Here is a 16,449-nt window from a genome sequence, read left to right as displayed (position 1 = left end):
CTCCAGAGTGTTATCTATAAACTGCTGACCCCTTAGCCATTAACTGAGGAGGTGGGACTGGCGGGCGTGGATGGGTGTGTGTGGGGGGGGGTGGTACTTTCCTCTTTTGCCTTAACCTAACTCTACTACATCACTTCTTTTAGCCCCAACAAAATTTTTTGAGCCTTATAAGAAGAACATAGCTGCTTCTGTGCTCTGGAGTCCACCTGAGACTGAGACGAAGTATGGGGAGGTGCAAGGCTGGGAAGAGCTCCTGGCTCATCATGTAGATGATAGGGAAGCACACCTCTTTCTGCCTTCCCAGTAGGAAAAGAAGGCCATTTCAGCACCACGCCTGCTTCAACCTTGATTCTAATTAAATAACTTTGAAGTTGTAAATTTTCTGTCAGTTTTTCCAGTATCCACTGTTTCAAGAGGGAGGGGCACACATTCAATGGGAATTCTGCCAGGCACAGTGGGGCCATGGGTATTGATCCTACAAGGCCACTCCCCAGAATGAGCAGTGCCTCTGATTGTGGCAGGGTACCAGGGACAGAAATGACAGGGATACAGTACCCACTGCCACCAGCACTAAGGGTAAAGCCGGGGAGTCCAGGAACTTGAGTGGGGTGTCCACAGTCTGAAGGTCCCTACCCTACTCTGCACCTTCTAGAAAGATGCACTTCAAGAAGGGGGAGAAGAAAGGGTGAAAGAACCAGTAAAGATCAAAGAAAGAAAGGAAAAGAAATACAAGAGGAAGGTAGCAAGAGAGGCGGAAGAGATGAAGATAAGATGATAATGGCGCTGTGTTCTGGGCCCTGTGCACTCTGCGCGTGCTAGCTCATTTAATACCCACCGCCATTCCCTTTTACAGACAAGGACACTGAGGACCAGTTCCTCTGTTAGCATGTCTAGAAACTTGGAGCCATGCAGAGGAGGCTGAGGAAGAGGAAGTTGAGAGATTGAGGGTGGCGGCACATGTGGCTTTCCTTCTGACGTGAAATTCTGCCAGCTGATGTAGTCAGAGAGTCATTTGAAATGCTTAGGAAGCATCCACCATAGGACAAGGCACTGTCATGGACATCAGAGAAAGGGCCGAGAACAGAGCAGACCCCCTGCCCTGTGCAGTCAACTATACTTGGAGATGGGAAAGAGGCTTTCACACACAACTGGCCAGCAGTCCTGCTGCCCCTCCCTCCCTCGACCCTGGATGGTCTGTTCTCTAGGCTGTAGACACCATGGCTGGCACACTCCATGGCTGTGATGAGCTTGGTGAGGACTGAGGATAACAGGCCTCTTCAGGACCCCCTTCTTGCCTCTCTCTGACTGACCCTGCTTGTTTTTGCTCTCTCTTGGTCAGGGGCTCTTGACCTGAACTCCCTTCCTTTCTGCAGGTCAGCCAGGATGGCAAAGCACTGTTGGACGTCCTGCAGCGTCCCCTGAGTCCTGGGAACTCCGAGTCTCTCACAGCCACAGCCAACTACTCCAAGGCGGTACACCAGGTGCTGGACGTGGTACATGAGGTGCTGCACCACCAGCGGCGGCTTGAGAGCATCTGGCAGCACCGCAAGGTGCGGCTGCACCAGCGGCTGCAGCTATGTGTCTTCCAGCAGGACGTGCAGCAGGTAACAGGCTAAGCGCCCCACGTCCCGTCCCACATCTCAGGATGCTGGCAAGTGGTTACCAGGCTCGAGGAGGTCTGCGTTGAGAAAGGGAATATTGCAGCTCAGGCCTCAGCTGTCCCTGCACACACCGCAGGAGAGGGAAACAGATAAAACAAACTGGCTTTGTCAATGGCATGCATCGTGCTGAGCAGCTCTAAGTAGTGTTGGGGAGGAGTAGCAACTCCTTGTAGTCGGGTAAAACATGTCCTCTTCATGCAGGCAAGGAGGCACTAGACAACTCTGAGGTACTCTGCGTAAAGTGAACCCATTCCTTGATCAAGGTCAAGGTGAACCAACAGAGTAGGGTTTGGGCGGCATAGGGGCTATTGTGATTTATTGGCAAAACTGGAGGTTTGAAACCAATTTAAAGCAAGGTTATCAATCCCTGTACATCCCATGGCCAGAGGCCACTTTGGCTTTGTCTGTCTTTTTGTATTATTGTGCTAGTCCCTGTTCTTCCATCACTGCAGATAGTAATGAAATGATTGTTTCTGACTGTAACAATATAGCCATGCCAGAAGCGCCTACTCAGAGGAAATCACCATTCTTTCCCCTTTATACTTTCTGTTTCTCTGTCCTTGGGGCCCTGGGAGCTTTGCCCAGAGGCCTCATGTGCTGAGTAGGACCTGGACCCAAGATCAAAGCCAAGGTCATGCTCCTCTCACTCTGTTTGGGATGCAGGATGAGACCTTGGGTGCAAACACCCGCCGTCAGACTCCTGTCACCATGTGGAATTTCAGTTCTCTGCACAGGAAGTGTCAGCTCACTCTCCTTCCATTCTCCTGTGGGAGGGAGTATAATCCAGAGAGAGCAAGAAAGCATGAGAGGGTGAGAGCCTGGTTACATGTCTTCACAGCTGCTGTTGGCAGGAGCCTGGTACTAGGTGCCCAAGGGGGACAGGCAGGTGAGAGAGTGTCCCCACCATTGTTACACATTCTGGGAGTTGGCATAAGTACAGGGACCTTCAGGCTTACTCTTCCTTCTTGGGCTCCTCGGACTCCCATGTGGCAACCCTTCCTGACTGACGTGTGATAGAGTCATCATAAGGATATGTCAGTCCCCAGGGGTGAGCATGGCTGGTGTGTCAATCAACTTTGAGAGCTGGGACTGGCAGGAAGGGAGAAGCAGGCGAGGCAGCTGCCTGCTCATGCCATCTGGAACTGTCCAGATAAATTCATCACCCGGAGCTCAGAGATCAGGGAAGCTGTCTGACCTGCAAGCGAGACAGATGAGTACGGCGCCAGGCCAGCCTCACAGGGACAAAAGAGGGGTGTGGCTACTTCCATAAACTCCCTGTGACTCGCCAAGATAATAATGGTCACTGGTACACATGGGATAGCGTGCTGGGCTCCTCGTCATGCTCCTGCCGTGACACAGGCAGGCCTCTGGAGAGCTGCAGGACAGCTATGGGGAGGGAAGCATGTCACACTCGGATTCTCACATATCTGTAGTCATCAGACCTTCTTGTAGCCATATGGCATCTATATACTCTAAGGAAGAATAATAGGATGCATATATGGCTATTCTATGATATCTTAAAAATAAGTGTCTTTGCTGGGCGGTGGTGGCGCACGCCTTTAATCCCAGCACGTGGGAGGCAGAGGCGGGCGGATCTCTGTGAGTTTGAGGCCAGCCTGGTTTACAAGAGCTAGTTCCAGGACAGGAACCAAAAAGCTACAGAGAAACCCTGTCTCGAAAAACCAAAAAAAAAAAAAGTGTCTTTGTTTATTGTATTGTTGGAAAAGTAGAAAAGCAGATTAAGATCAGGGGGTTGGTGTGAGAGGAGCTCGGATATTTCTTGAACACTGGATTCTCAGAAGGGTCAACTCCACTGCCCTTTTCAGGTATGTAAGTGTGAGTTTTCAGGGTATGTAAGTGTGACTTTTGAGAGTATAACTCTTCACTCATCATCCCACTTGCTTCATCATTGGCTCACTCATTTATTCTCTGTACATATAGACATGCATGGAGGTGGGAGAAAACCTGAAGGGGGAAGAAATCTATTGGTGCATCTCAATTGCTTACCTGACATCTACTCAATCATTAGTGCCTGGCAGCTATCGGGACTGTGTTTCAAAAGGCAACTGAACTCACATGCTTGAGGGTTGGGGTGATGGATGCCATCTTCGGTCTGTTGACTCCCAACCTTGCATGAGTGATCCTAGTTTGGGGACGAAGACCACTCAGGTTATTTCCTTGCTTCGGTCTGGTGTGGACGTATGTGCCTGTAATTCTAGCACTTAAGATGAGGAATGTTAGGTCATCTCGGGCTACATGGTGAGTTCAAGGCCTGCTTGAGCTACATGAGGCTGAGTCTCCGGAAATAAAATCTTGATAGCATACTCACCATCAAACCCCACCATCATTTAAGAATCGTGTGTGCCCTGTTTGTGCTCAAGAGCAGAGATCAGGATTTCTTTCTTTCTGATTTCTTTGTAGCTTTTAGCTGTGTCTGAAACACAGCTAAACTGGGCTTCTCTTTGTGCTTGAAGAATTGACCAGGAATTTTAGAGAACCCCCTCCACCTGCTTCTGTCGAGTGAATAGAAGCTCTCCCTCACCCATGCAGTGGTAGTTTTATTGGTGAATGTGGAACCAGCCTACAAGAACTGTGGTATAACATCTTGAGGTTCTTGATGTTCCTGGCCCAGGCTGAGGACACAGGGGATACAGTCTTAGTGCTCATGCATTCCATGATGCTCACCGATTATTCAAGAATTTCAGGTCTCTTTCATGGGCCCAGAACTGAAGTAAATACTGCTGCGATACCTGGTCGGGTAATTAGAATGATACCAGAAAATACAAAGAACAGATCTAGCAGAGCATGGCACCATGTGGAGTAATTGAGTATTCCTGGAACAGTTTAGGCAATGGTGGGAGAAGTCAGGATCGGTGTCTTAAAGGAAGAGAGAGTTCTTAGTCTGGACCCAAGATACCTAAGCACATTTAGGATCCAGAGATGCTTTCTTGGGAGCCTGCAGGGGAGGCTCCTGTGCAGCTGTCATCAGCCAGGGCAATGCAGAGTTGGCAGACACCAGCGCAGGCTCTGGAGTCAGCAAATCCTGTTCTGAACATGTCTTGCCTCTGTGGCCAGCAGGACATAGACAAGCTACTGCGTCTCATGATGCTTTTGGGTTTTTGTTTTTCTCCCATCTCTAAATCAGGACCAGTAACAATAGTACCTCCCTCATGACACAGAATGCAAACACAGTGCCTGCCTAGTACAAACCATCACATTCTCTCTCCTGGTCCTCGGGTGCCCCCTGGTGCCTGTGCTGTTGGGGACTCCCCAGCATCTGCCATGTGCGTTGCCTGATAAAGATTCCATTTCATTCCACGACTCTCAAAACTCTCAATGCCGGAAAACACAGCCTGTAAAACTTGCTGTACAGTTGAGGGAATTGAGTCCCAGAGATGTGAAGTGACTTGGTTATAACCACACAGCCATTTATTAAGAGTGCCAGGACCAGAAAGTAGGCCATGTGATCCATATTCCAGGTGCCCTAGGAAAAGCCTCAGGAGAGACGCAGAAAGTCATAAAATAAGACTGGGGGTGGGGGACAGAAAGATGCACATTATACAGGGGAAGACAGGTCACATATCCCAGGCAGAGACAGAAATAGACAGTGAGCAAAGGGAGGGAAACAGACTTAACCATGGAAGGCAGTAAAACGGGTGTAGCTGGGGGAGGAAGGTGAAATGAAATGTAAAATGGAGAGACAGACAAAAGAAAGAGCTAGAAATCCCCAATGGGATGATGGAGAGCACGCTAGCCTCTGCCATCTGCCCCACTGACATTTCTGGAGTTAGTTCTTGCCCAGGTAGGAATATTTTGTCCTTTAAGGCTTGAAATAAGAGTGAAGCAGAAATATATAATCCAAAGATGTCAGAGGAAGAGACTCTATTTAAAACACCTGCTTCCAGAAATGGCCTGCCTCCCTTCTCCTGGTCCCAACAGGTGTCATCTCAGCTTCCTTTCTCCCTGCTGGGTTAGGTGAATGCTGGAACTTCATCTTAAAGGAACAACTGGAGTTGGACTCATTAAACTGAAGAAAGCAAAGAATGTCTGCTGTGCAATTAGTTTGGAATATTTTTCAGTCCTGGTTTTGTTTTTCAGTGTAGTGTAGAACAATATTGGGCAACAGCAATAAAAGCACTCCGTGACAGCATCACCCATTCTCTACCCTGAGCCTTTTATGGTCCTGACACTCCTCTGGCTTCCCATGTATGCAAACAGCCAGTTCCAAGCCCACATAGACCTCAAACGGCTGGAAGGAACAAGGAGTAACTAGACATTTATTCTTTCTGGGAGAAGTAAATTGCTTGTGTGTTTTCGTGATCAGAGAAACTGTTTTGGGAACACCGCAGCAGGTCATCCTCCTCAGCCTCCCCTTCTTCCTCGCCAGGCTTTTGTTTTGAATGGTGATTCTCTGAACTTTTTAAAGGTGTCTTTATACTATAAAGCATTTTTTTGAATGTTTACTGTACACAAATCTCTGTGCTAGATGTTTGAAGCACCTACACCGGAGAGAGGACGTGTGCACCTTAGGACTTACTAGTGACACGCATTCAGGCCAGACCCCAAAAGAATGACAGCCTGGTAGAGTCCAACAGAGTTCCCTCTGGTGGGGATGAGAGTTACACTGCTTCTTGGTGCATAGGCAGGCAGAACAGGAATCGGAAGTCTGGCTAAATGCCTATTGCAGGCTGGAAGAAGGTGGGTCTGTTCACGGTGTCATGAATGGGGCAATGGCACCTTTGAGGCTCCTATGGCCTCCCCTAAAAAGAGTATCTTGTTATTAAGCATCCAGTCCTATGAGCTAACAGGAGTGGCAGCAAGATCTAGCTTGCTTGGCAGCAATGTTCAGAATTGATAAAAAGCACTATTAGAACCAGACTTCCTGAACTGCGAGGGAATCTTCCTGCATTCATTTTCTTGGTGCCTCATGTGGAAAATTATAGATTTTACTTTGTTGACTTTGTTTGCAAAGAAAAAAAATGCCTGAAAGAGATTTGTGAGTGTTCAATTCCAGATAACCAGCCATTTACCAACTGTAGTGACTGTAGCTCTTTAATCAGATGAAGCCAGTTTGGCCGTTGAATAATCCAATTGGCAGTGTTATGTAATAAAAGCTGAATAAAAAGTGAGTATTGCAGGTTGCCTTGAGAATGATCAGCAATAACAAAAGGGGGGACCAAAACATGGTGATCTGGAAACTAACTTTTCCTATAGAAGAAAAGATTGACATCTAGGAATGAGAGGCTCACACACCTTGTGCACACAGTCAGCTCTCAGAACACACATCTGAGGAACCAACTTCAGGACTTGAAATGGACTGTCTTTATGATAAGAGCATTGGGAGAAATTCAAACATCAAAGGAAAGATTAGTTCCAACCCTTGAGACTGAACTGTTTATAAAAGCTGCATTGTTCAGAGCTCAGAGTTCACCGGCTGTAAGAGGAAGTATGATTGGACATCTAATCCCTTCACTTGCCTTCTCCTAGTTAATCTCCCAGCACCATGAGGCAGGTGGCAGTTTGGTCCCCATCTTTCTGAGGAGGAGACTGAGGTCAAGTACACTCACTTCTTTCTGATCCAACACCTGCTGGCAGAGCCCAGCCTCAAGCCCAAGTTAACCTGACATCAGAGCTCATGCTGTTAGCCTCTCTGCTGCAGTGGGTGGGAGTCAGACACAGCCCAGGCCAAGGGGCTAGAATGTCACTGTTCAAACAGCCCTGCTGGAGCACTTGGTTCCACAGGAAGAGATTTTCCCAATGTTGTGCAGCTACTGACAGCCTCAGATTGACCCTGTTCCTTGTGTCCTGTCATTTAAGAATTGCTCTCTACACCCCTTTATCTATACTAGAAATTACCCCAAACACCCACTCCCAATTCTTGTGTTTCAGTCAGTGATGTCAGCTCAGCCTTGGTGAGGCTTTCCTTTGTAGCATAGATTTGAATACTACCCACGTGCCTGTGGCAGTAATTAGCAGTTTATTTCTCACTTAAATTTTTAATGGTGATAATCCACTCATCAAGATATTTTCAGGTAAAAAATACATGATTTTTTTAGGCGGAAAGAAAACCCAGCCAGAGTACCAGCAGGCTTCGCTGGACCTGAGGCAGGAGGGAAGGTGGGCAGTCGCTTTCTGATTGGAGTGAAGATAGGGATATTTCCATCTCTGTGTGTCCTCATCCTAGTGGACATGCTCCATCCTTTTCCCCTAAAGGAGGAGGCAGTGGGTACCTCTCCTCTCTTTTTAGTCTCTGCAGGTTAGAGGCTGGCTGCTTGCATGTGCATATCCCTCTTCTGGGCATTTCACGGTTCTCTCCTACCCTTTCCTTCTGGATTCCTATTTTCCATCATACACCCAACCTGCCCTTCTCCCCTCCCAACCACAGCCTTCTTCTGTGTCTTTACTCTGTGCGCGTGTGTACGTGCATGTTTGTGTGCATGCGTGTGTGCTTGCATGTTCATATATGAGTGTGTGTGCTTGTATGTGCATGCATATGTGTGTTCTCGTGTGTTTGCATGTGCGTGCATGCATGTGTGTGAATGTGTATATGCGCACACTCATGCTTGCATGAACATACATATGTGTGTATGCTCGTGTGCTTGCATGTCCATGCATGCGTGTGTGTGTGTTAGTGAAAACTCTATTTTGACTGGAGTGATTCTCCCAAGATGAGGATTTGCAAGGAAGGCCCAGCACTTCTGCTGTGTTCAGGAAAAGCTGATTGGAGGATGGGAGATAGTGAGAGGAAGAAGTCTCTTTGGAGAGGGTTGCTGACCCTTTAGACTTCCCTGATGCAGGGCTTACAACATCTTTACTATCTTCAATATATTTTTAATTATGCTTGTAAGTAATGAGAAAGCCATTCTTCAGGGTTGCCTCCCATGCTTAGCACATCTTCAGGCCTTAACATGCTAATTCTAGGGCACTGAGCACCAGGCTAAAGGAGTCTTGCTACTCACAGGGAATTATGGGAGGACTGTGAGCAGAGGAGAAGCAAAGTCAGAGTGAACTTAGGTAATCTGACAGGTGAGCTGTGTAGAGAGGGAGGAGGGGGAGAGTGGGGAGTTACAGTAATGGATTGTGGCAAGTGTGAGCGAAGAAAGTTGGGCTCTGTGGGTCTGAAAGCATTTATGTGAAAATTACTAAAATGTGTTGTTTTTGTGTGTGTGTGCACGCACACACGTGTGTATATACACACAAAGGAGTTGTCATGTGTGCATATGGAACTGTGTTTCTCAAAGTTTGGTCCTTGGGTTCTTGGCACTGACATCAGCTGAGCAGAGTGAGGACGGTTATCAGGCACCCTGTGGGAGATAATTCCACACTTTTTCATTCAGAATCTGGGGGTGATTCTGAATGAATCTATTTTAAAAGAATCCCAGAGCTTCTGACAGCAGTTTCAAGCCTTACTGGGAAGAAAGGGGAATCTATAAACTGGCACCAGACCGAGGAGGGTCTTTCAAAAAAGTTATAGGTACGCCAGCTTCAGTTCTCCCTAGGGAAAGAGGTATAGGATGTCTGGGATGTCAAGGCCCCCACTGAGGAAAACTGAGACATGGGCTCTCAGCTGCCTTCTACCTGGCATGGACCTGTCAGTAGGAAGAACTGCAGCTCTCAGGGGAAGGACAGACTGAGTGCCTGCTAACGAACCTTAGCTCGGCCCACCCAGAGGAATGGTGGCTTCTCCTGCCATAGTGTGACATTTATTTTAATCATACTTGTTTCAAATAGAGGACAAAAAACCAAGTGAGTGACTGGCAGTTGAGCACTTGAGGTGACTCCTGCCTGCTCTCCAGCCTCAGCCTGACTGTTCTCGGTTGGGAACAGTGCACAGTGTGCTGTGTGAATAGACGAGAATGGCGACTCAATGGGCTCTCCCGGGCGCTCGTGCACACTGTGTGTACTTGAGCCTTTTAACAACAAAAGATGTTCCTGATGCCTGCCGGCGCATAATCGCTTCAGATCCCTTTCTGGGTGGATGGTGGGGAGCTGGGGCGCTGGCACATAGGAGTTGGGAGGAAGGAATTATTTGGTGTACTAGAAGCCCTTATTTTACCATGGACCAATTGGGTATGCAAACTTAAAAGCCTATTTTGAATAAGGTAATTTATCAGAGAAAGCCAGATAAGGGGTCACAGGGTTGGGATTCTGATTCTATATTTGATTGCAAAAGGCACCCATCTCCTTTCAGGATTGTTGCCTCTGTCCATGTAGGATGTGGTAAAATAATGTTTCTTTTAGTTCACTTGTTCATTTATTTAGCATTTGAAAACACAGCAATGAACTAAACAAAGCCCTTGCCCTCATGGAGTTCATGTGGGTGGAAATGAAACAGGGCTCAAACTAAACAGACATGTATGTGTTGCACGGCCATAGTGAATGATTATAGGAATAAAGAGCTGAATAAAAACACTTAAGTATGGGTTTTAGAAGAGGGTCCAGGTGTGTCAAACAGGACTACAAAGCCCTTGTCGCCAAGAATAGTCTCTTTAGTTCAGTTTTGTTCATGGCCACTGTTCAGTGATGATCAGTAGTTTCCTTCAAAGGTTATTTCCCTCCTCCTTGGCTACTAGAAGACTGCCTCCTGCCCTGAAGAACATTTCCTCTTGATTGTATGTTAGATGGACCTAAACACAACTATACAGAAAGAAACGGGTGATTAAGAAACCACGTATAACTGGTTCCCAGATCTGGTTCAGGATGTGAACGTCTCTTAGAAAAGGCTATTCTGGGCAAGCACTTATTTCTGGTTGAAATGCCAGGGCAGGAGAATGGAGCAAGAGTTTTTTTTACAAGTTGTTATTAGACTGTCTCGTTGTTGACGTGGTGAGGCCAGGCTACTCTAGTGACTAAGCAAATTAGGCTTGGAGAGAGAGAGCAGAAGCCGCAGCTACAGATGTGTGTGGCAACCTGTGGCCATAAATGTTCATCACCAACCCCCTAATCAGGAGGGGCAAGCAAGGGTGTTGTGTGGTGAAGGAAGAGGAGGATCAGATTCAGTGTGAACACCTCAAATTTCTTTCCTTCTCCTAGGAACTACCTGTCATGTGGGGCAGTGACAGGGGACAGAGAAACACAGAGATAAGTTTGAATGCAGACTGTGAACAGTAGGGATATGGAGGATGTTTACATTCACTCCCAAAGGTCTATAGATGGATCGGTTTGAATATAGTCTAGTTGGGAATATACTAAGCAACCACAATATGTTCAGTGATGGCCTGGGCTGAATCCTGGAATTATGAGGAGGTTGCAATCCCATGGGAAAGACAGGCCTTTGGGCCATAATTGTGAAGGGTTTTTTTCTATGTGTATTTTTTTTTTTACTTTTGCTCATATAGAGTAATAGGTTTCATGATGGTATTTTCATACCTATGTGGCCTTATACTTCATTCCAATTAGTAATTGTAGTTTGAACAGAATCAAAGGATTTGGTATGGATACCAAATGGTATGTATGGTAGTACATGCCCATAATCCCAGGACGTGGGGGATGGGGTAGAAAGATCCAAAATTCAATGACAGCCTTAAGTATATCTTGAGTTTGAGGCCAGTCTGGCAAGATGGCATTGTCTCAAAAACAACAATAGCAAAACCCACCAAGTCATAAAAGGCAAGAGCCACTTACCTTGGAGAGGTAAACACTAGGAACCAAACTTGAGAGAGCAGGGTTTGGAGAGGTAAGACAGAATTTCACTAGCCAGTTGAGAGTGAGCAGGGCCTTCACAGATGTTGAGGCTTATGTGCTGGGTTAACGAGACTCTCAAAGCTACACCACAGTCAAAAACATAGGCATCAATTCCACTTAAGTCTGAGGTTGTGTTTTAAAAATGGATTTAGTGTTCCTTCTCTTTATTTTTTTAATGGCGCCCCATACATTAATGATGTATCATTTATTTTTAACCCTTAGCATATAAATTACATCTTCGAAACCAGAGGCACAGATTGCCACATCAGATTGACAGTTGTCATTAGAGGATATTTTCCACGCAAGTTCAGGGTGACAATGGTCACTGTCATTTATGAACATACCAGTGCATGCGTGCAGAGACAGATCCTAGGAAGTCAGCGTCTCAGAGCTAGCCTGCCTTGCTCCTTTGATTGTGTCCAGTGACTGCCTCCCTCTTTTCCCAGCAATCTGTGCTCCTGGGGATCAACCTTACTGCCTTCTCCTCTGTCACCACCACGTCCAGCCACACAGTCCTGGCTGTGTTTTTTTTCCAAATCTAAGCCTCATCAAAATTTGAACTTTTGTCTCATTTTCCCACCTCTTCCCAAGCTTCCCTCCGGTTGATTTTCCATAATCAAAGCCATAGCTTTCCCATGGGGATCTGATGGTGTCTCTCCCCTTTGTGGCCTTTCGCTGGATGGTTATCAAAATGGTTACTAGAACCTTCCATTCAGCACACCATAAAGCATTGCAGTTTTGTTCAGACTTCTCTGGGCCTGTTTCCTATTTCCTTCCTACTGGAGCTATGCATGTGTGCGTCTTTTCCATTTCTAACTTAGTTAAGTAATAGTGTCTCTCGAACCACAGAAATCTCATTTCTTCAGAGACCTTCCCCAACTCCACCTAGAAAGCACCTCAACAATTAATGAAGAAGTTGTGTGATTTGACGACTAGTGTTTGTTAGCCCATGGACCAAGCACTCGTGGCTGTCTCTAACCTCATAGCCATGGGGTAGCTCTAGTGCCTGCCTCTAGGGCCCACTAAAACTAATAAGTAAACATAGGAATATGTGAATATTCATGTTCCATTCTTCTCTGCTACTCAGGGACTCTTTAGATACAAACAAACAAGACAGCATCTCCGGCGGCAGGAATACTTAAACACCAACTCAGAAGCCATCATCACATCTGCATGGCTCTCATCTTCTATCAACCTTGACTATAGTTTATCATGGAGTATCTTTAATATTATCTTCTAGACAGACAAGGGGAGCTAAACGGGGGATGCGTACAAGGGGTGCTTTTGATGCCGAGTTATACTCGTGGGACCGAGAGTTTTTATAGCTAGAGCGCTGATTCGTCTTCATTCATTGATTCAGATTCTGGGATCTGGCTCACATATACTAACTCACCCAAAACTCAAGGGTGTCCAAATTCCTGAACTGCACGCCAAATTTCAGGGTGTGGTGTACCTGTTGACACTGCCAATGTCTACTGAGAAGCACATTGCCCTGCTATGCAGGTCTGCCTGGGAAACTGTGTTCCACTGAAGGCCATGGGTCAGATGGGTCAGGATCAAGATGGCTTGTGCTATATATGTATGTATGGGGGGCGGGGTAATGGCTCCAGCTGAACCATTGGAAACAAAATGAGCAGAAGGTATCACTTTCAATAGCACTTTATCTATTGGTTGTCTGCATATGTCCTTAAGTACTTTTTCTGTAAGTATATTTAAAGTTAGTATATTAATTTGCTAAATCACTTGCTTTTTTATTTGCTGAATTGATTTCCACATAGTCCTTGAAGGCTTATTCAGGTTGCATGTATTTCTCTACGGCTTCAGATCTCGGGCAGAAGCTGTACTGAGTATTCTCAGTATAACATCACAGAATAATTGAAGCTATGTTAAACTGAATAAAAGCCTCTCAAATATGAAATAAATAGGTTTTTTTGAGTAATAAAGGCAGAGCTAATTAAGTAAACTAAGTGTCCCTGACTGAAAATGAATCGCTGCTTTAAGGAAAGCAGAATTACTTTAAAATGAAACAAATTGCTCTTTAAAAAAAAAAAAAAAGGCTTAGAAATTGTAGGATCATCCCTCCACCCTGCATGGGATGAAAAGCGGGAGCTCTATGTGAACTAGTAAGTTGAAAGCATTCCTCTTCAACCAGTATGGTTTAGAATGGCCCATCTTCTTAAAACTGCTGATAAAAAACACAAAAACAAAAACAAAAAAAAACAGTAAAAGGTAGGAGTGACTGTCGAGATAATCCCACTAGTGAAGCACTTTCCTTGTCCTGAAGACAGAGCCTCTGAGCTCCTTTACTTGCTGCCTTTCAGGGTTTGAAAAGCAGGAATATAGCACGATCATAGTTGTCTTCCCACAAACGGACCTCCAGGGTCTCTCTAAACATGTGTGTATAGAGCCGGAGTCTGCCACTTGAAATTTTCTAAGTCTCCATTCCTGGGGCAGGAGAGATGGCTCACCTTGAAGAACATTTGGTGCTGTTACAAAGGACCCACCAAGGTCAGTTCCTAGCACCCATACCTGGCAGTTCACAGCCACCTATAACTCCAGTTCAGAGGATCTGATTCCCTCTTCTGGCCTCTGGGGGCACCCACACACTCGTGGCATATATATATATATATATATATATATATACAAAGACATAACACATCAAATAAAAATCTACATACCTAGTGCTTAAACAGTCATGAGCAGGCTTTCTTTTCTAAATTCTAATGGACGATTAATTACTGGACTCTTTGTGCTTATATTTGGACTTTGTTAGCCTCAATTCTGCACCCCATACATCTCTGTCACTAGCACCACCCTAGTATGGGCTTCTGAAAGTGAGAGGGAAGACTTCAAAGACTCCCATACTTTGCATATTGCAGACATTAACTGGCCTCAGTGTCCAAATAAGTGATTCTCTATAGGAAGAGTTCACATGTCTGCAGCCTGTGGAACAGTTCAGTCTGCTTCTGTTTGCCACAGAGAAATCCATATTTTTTTTAAAAAAAAAAAACCTTTAAACAAACCTACTGTATCTGAATCACTCTCCAGAAACTTCCTCTTAACATCTGAGAAGGCTGTTACATTATTAATTGGGTGCTTGGGTAGAAGCCTGTACCGCAAGAGCAGATGGGCCCAGTGGTATAGTGACAGGCATCACAAGCATGCCTGTACTGTACTATAACTCTGACTTCACTGCAACCAGCATCAACTCCCCAGAGACCAGACGATAAGCTGTCTCCCTATTCCCTGGGATGCATTTATATTTGTGAGATGAAAATGTTCGTTTAAAGCTTTGTCCCTCTGTGCACCTTCCCAATCATCCCGTAGGAAAGCATCTCTCATCTTAGCATCTCTCTCCTCCCTCTGCTGTCGTAGCTACTGTTACTCTAGGCTTAAACTTTATGGAAAACATCTTTCGGCTAAATTGCTAAGCCTGTGAGAACATGGAGTTTCTACTGCATTCTAGAAAGATAAATACTCTAGGCCTTCGGATGCAGAGACCTTAACCGGTTTGTTTGTTTGTTTGTTTGGTTGGTTGGTTGGTTGGTTGGTTGGTTGGAGAGAGGTGGCGGGAAGGCAGAGGAGGTGTTGTCCTTGCAATCACCCATGTTGAACAGCTGGGGGTGCAAGACTGAGCCTCCAGCGTTCAATAAGGCAGGGACCTGTGTCGGGTGCCATGCTATGCTGTTTTGTGGTGGAGTGACAGGCGAGTAGCCTAGCCCTGCTTCACTGCTGTCACCTCATTTCTTCTCAGTGTGGCTGACTTTACTTGATGGCGTAGAAGCCAAGAAGAGGTTCACCTGTGTCTGGTAGCCTGTATTGCTCATTTCAAACAATGGACTGGCATGTAGGAAACCCTGAATTCCATCCTCAGCACCAAATAACAAAAATAATAGCAACAAACAGGAATAAATAAAATAATGGGGTGACTAGGGCTTTTTCTTTTTTATTGTTTTTGTTGTGTTATACATTTTTCTCTGCTTCTCCCCTTCCTCCCCTCTCTCCTTCTACCCTCTCCCATGACCCCCATGCTCCTGATTTACTCAACAGATTTTATCTTTTTCTCCTTCCTATGTAGATCCATGTAGTCTCTCTTAGGGTCCTCTTTGTTGTCTAGGTTCTCTGGGGTTGTGGATTGTAGGCTGGTTTTTCTTTGCTTTATGTTAGGGCTTTTAAAACCAAAAAAGGAATGGGAAGCTAGTCTTGAGACCAAAATGACTGAGCTGAATTTAGTTTAGGGTGGGGCTATTCCATTGCCAATGACTTGTGCTCATTGTGCAGCATGAATTCTAATTGGTATTAATAATAAAAACCCAGAGTCCCATATTAGGGGGTGAAAGCCAAGAGATCAGAGAAGCAGAGCAGCCAGCTTACCTCTACCAAGCCTCAGACTGAAGGGGCGAGCATGTCTCTGCCAGTCCTCAGACCACATACTCAGACTGCATCTCCAGACTGCAGTGAGCTCATGTCTCCTCCTGCCTCATGTTCCTCCCTCTGCCCAGCCATGTCCCTTCCTGTCTCCACCTCCCTCGTGCTGAGATTAAAGGCGTAGGATCCCAAGTGCCGGGGTCACCTTCACATGAGCTCATTTTCTCTTGTAGACAAACTCAATCTCCTGTAGCCCAAAGTGTCCTTGAACTAACAGAGATTCCTCTGCCTCTGTCTCCTGAGTCCTGGGATTAAAGTGTATGCCACCACTCCCTGGCCTCTATTGGCTTAGCTCTGCCAATAGAGCTAATTTTCAGGCAATCTTTATTTATTACGACACAAACAAAATATCACTACACATTAGGTTAGGCATTTCTATCTGGACTACTGTTCTCATGGGCATGGGGCTAGGTGAGTAGGATTCAAGCAGTTGTATGTACGCGGGGCCACTTGTTTTTCCTTCTGAGAAATCACTGTTTCCTGTCTTCCTTCTCTGGCCAGGTGCTGGACTGGATTGAGAACCACGGTGAGGCCTTTCTCAGCAAGCATACTGGGGTTGGGAAGTCCTTGCATCGAGCACGGGCACTACAGAAGAGGCATGATGACTTTGAAGAAGTGGCTCAGGTAATATACTCGGCATGCGCGCACACAGTGTGTGTTGAATAGAAACACTTTG

General features: G+C 45.9%; 1 protein-coding gene across 13 annotated transcripts in view; it reads left to right on the top strand.

The window, feature by feature from the left end:
• Nucleotides 1–16,449, top strand: part of LOC121461681 (kalirin) — a 463,010-nt gene that overhangs the window by 257,820 nt on the left and 188,741 nt on the right. For all 13 annotated transcript variants that reach the window (XM_041672803.1, XM_041672804.1, XM_041672802.1 and 10 more), the window contains exons 9-10: nucleotides 1,374–1,604; nucleotides 16,275–16,397. In XM_041672803.1, the coding sequence (XP_041528737.1) occupies nucleotides 1,374–1,604; nucleotides 16,275–16,397 (354 nt within the window). The remainder of the gene's footprint in view (nucleotides 1–1,373; nucleotides 1,605–16,274; nucleotides 16,398–16,449) is intronic.

This window comes from Microtus oregoni, unplaced genomic scaffold (assembly GCF_018167655.1).
Source record: "Microtus oregoni isolate MIOR12 unplaced genomic scaffold, Mior012 000023F_ref0000262, whole genome shotgun sequence".
NCBI classification, from domain to species: Eukaryota; Metazoa; Chordata; class Mammalia; order Rodentia; family Cricetidae; genus Microtus; species Microtus oregoni.
Note: the sequence above shows the minus strand (reverse complement) of the source record. Positions and strands in the feature narration are given on the sequence as shown.